The 2,925-nt window shown below is 35.4% G+C and overlaps 1 protein-coding gene across 1 annotated transcript; it reads left to right on the forward strand.

Annotated features, from left to right (window-relative positions):
- Positions 1-744: 744 nt before the first annotated feature.
- Positions 745-2,604, forward strand: LOC113293037 (trichohyalin-like). Its single transcript, XM_026541814.1, has 2 exons — positions 745-1,289; positions 2,148-2,604. Exons 1-2 carry the CDS (start codon positions 794-796, stop codon positions 2,378-2,380), a joined length of 729 nt encoding a protein of 242 aa, XP_026397599.1. The 5' UTR covers positions 745-793; the 3' UTR covers positions 2,381-2,604.
- The last annotated feature ends 321 nt before the right edge of the window (positions 2,605-2,925 follow it).

Raw genomic sequence — 2,925 nt, forward strand, 5'->3', positions numbered from 1 at the left:
TTATCTGGAATCCAATGCAATCATATGAAATTGACACAACCCATATCACATTAATATTTTCTGCACATATATCATGAGGTTGGCACAACTGCATACAACGAGTACAATTCAATCAGCATAAATATTTTTGCTAATTGATTTGATAATCCAAAACAATTATCAAAATAAATGTAAAAGGTAAAATTCTACCGCATTATTAGTGTTGATTTGCGGTAAAACTTAATAGCTCATCATCCTGTAACATTAGATTTGGGCAAACATACATATGCTAATATTCTGTAAAAATTAGAAATTGTAGAAATGAAGTACTTATAAGATCTGAGAGTGCTAGTTACAGCTACATTTTTGAACGTCAGTAAATGGAGGGGAGCACCGAATTCTGCAGTCTACGCAACTCTGCCAGACTTCATCGTATATTGCAAGATTTCGCACGTTTTGATCCACAATTACAGGTAGTTTCCACGGTAAGAGAACATGAGGTTGTAAATGGTGATATCGTTTTCTTGTCTCGAGTTTTGACTAATAATTAGAGAATGCCAAGGTACAGTGCATCAATTATATATACATTTATAATGGTGGTGGGGCAATGATCACGGACTCATAGGAGCCCTTGATACCTCCACATAACTTAAGCCATACTGTAATAGGGCGTTTGCTTTAAAAGTGAATTTCATCATGACATATTTTTAAGCCGACAACAACCAACCTAACCTTCTCTTCCATTGAATTCAACATTCTTTTTTTTCTCATTTAAGCCGACAACAACCACCAAACCTACTTCTCTAACTGTACCATGGGCTGCAGCTTGAACAAACAGGCTAGGAAAAAAGAGTCATGCAGACAGACTTTTGTAAGAGCTTTAACAGAAAAGATCATACTCTTGGAAGAGGATACGAGTGAAATAAGAAGGAAAAGAGGAAAGGAAAGTGAAGTTCATGAGCAACAAGTTAGAGCATTTGAGGCGAAACAAACTGGATGGGTATATGAGAGAAAAAGATTGAGAGAAGAAATTAAGCAGTTGAAAAAAGAGTCGGAAGAAAAAGATAGAAGAATTCAAAGGTTAATCCAGAACAATAGCATCAACTATGATCAGCATAATATGACCATTGATGAAGAAAATTATAAAGGAAAGGACTGGCAGCATATGGGAGCTAGTTACAACTACCTGATGATGATGGAGCACATGAGAGAAGAACAATTACGTCGAGAAGAGGCTATCGAGAAATGGAAACGACTTTACCTTGCTATCAAGACGGAACTCGACGACCTCATTGAGAGAACCTGCCGAGGTAATGATTTACCATTCTCAATTTTCTCTGCAGTAACTCACTGCATGACTACTAATACAGATGTTTTCAGAATCACATAGGAAAGTGATAATTAAATCATGAAATCAAGATGACAAAAACAAATCTTTGAATCAACAAATAGGCGCCACTGGACTATATAGTTTTTGCTCTCAAATTTTTTTATAGTAGATTAGTAGTAATATTAGTGATGACATCCCGTTTCACCTGCACTTTTCTATCAATTTTTTTTCTCTTGTTCCAACAAATGATGTACCATGGGAAAAAGCAAACGGAATCAAGTCTACCTGCAGAATTCTGGCATATATAATCTCGTTCAAATTTAGTTCTATCATGTGAATTTATTTTCTTTCAGTTGACTCGAAAAGTATTAATGCCTACTCACATGGTCATCTATTCCATTGTCATGTAGGAGATACTCATATGATTACGAATTCCTGTCACTTTAAGTAAATTCCCACCACAATGATGGATATGAAAAAGTTAAGGGAAATAGAGAAAAACTAACCTGCCACTGCCTTTTTTGTCTTATGTTTATCAGTGAGTGTATTGACTTGATAACATGTAATGTGCTTTTTGTATGTATGTTTCATATTTCTTATAGATAGGTAAACTAGAGCTATCACAAATCAGTGAAAGAAACAACTCCATACTTCTCGTCTATAAACCAATTTTACTAAGACACGGTTCCATCATGTTTCCATCAAGTTAAGCCAAATTAGATAAAACGAACTGAGGATTAATTTTTCTTTTTGTTTTGCTGTTTTTTTTTTTTTTTCCTTTCTGGTGTGTTAGCCTGTTTGTTTCCTCAAGAAATTTCTGACGTATTTTGGCTTGCAGGGGGGAGAGGATACTGGAGAGTAGAAGATGAGACAACGGAAGAACTCCAAAGGGAAGTGAAGGCTAAGGAAGAAACAATCGCAGTCTTAAAAGCACGATTAGCTGCCAGTGAAGAAGAGGGAAGAAAAATGAAGACAGAAGTTGATATACTCAGGCAAAGCTCAAGAATAATGAGCCATGCAAAAAGAATTAAAAACGTCATGAGACCTATTTCTCGACGCCTGCGCTTATGAAAATAACAATATCAAAAGTCACCCTACAAATGCCTAAGTACTTGGAAATGGATAGTGTATCGATGTGCTTGAAATCGAAATGTTGTATCCACAGAGCAGATGTGTGATGATATTGATGTGTGATATCAATGTACTTGAAATCATTCCATGTGTAAATTATTTAATACACATAATTTTTATCGAGTCAATATGAATTTTTATGCTGCTTTGGGGCTAATTCTTGTTGTGCGGAATGACAAATTTTTACACTAAATTGATTATAACATACCCGGTATAAACTAGTAACACCGGAAATGGACATAAAAATGAGCTTTGTTGATTTGATTCGATGTGTAAGTTTTGTTGCAGTTGAGGGTTGTGGATTCAATTGCTAGAAAAATATGCAGGGAAGTAGAGATTCACTTGGCAGCATGGGAAATACAGGAACTGAAGTTTGAGTTGTGAGTTCTGCAAAAACTGAAAGTCGTGCTCCCTATCCATTTATGTGTCAGCTATCAAGATAGTAAGAAAAAAAAGAAAATCATAAATGAAAATGATTTATGGGA

Source organism: Papaver somniferum, chromosome 7 (assembly GCF_003573695.1).
Source record: "Papaver somniferum cultivar HN1 chromosome 7, ASM357369v1, whole genome shotgun sequence".
Taxonomy (NCBI): Eukaryota; Viridiplantae; Streptophyta; class Magnoliopsida; order Ranunculales; family Papaveraceae; genus Papaver; species Papaver somniferum.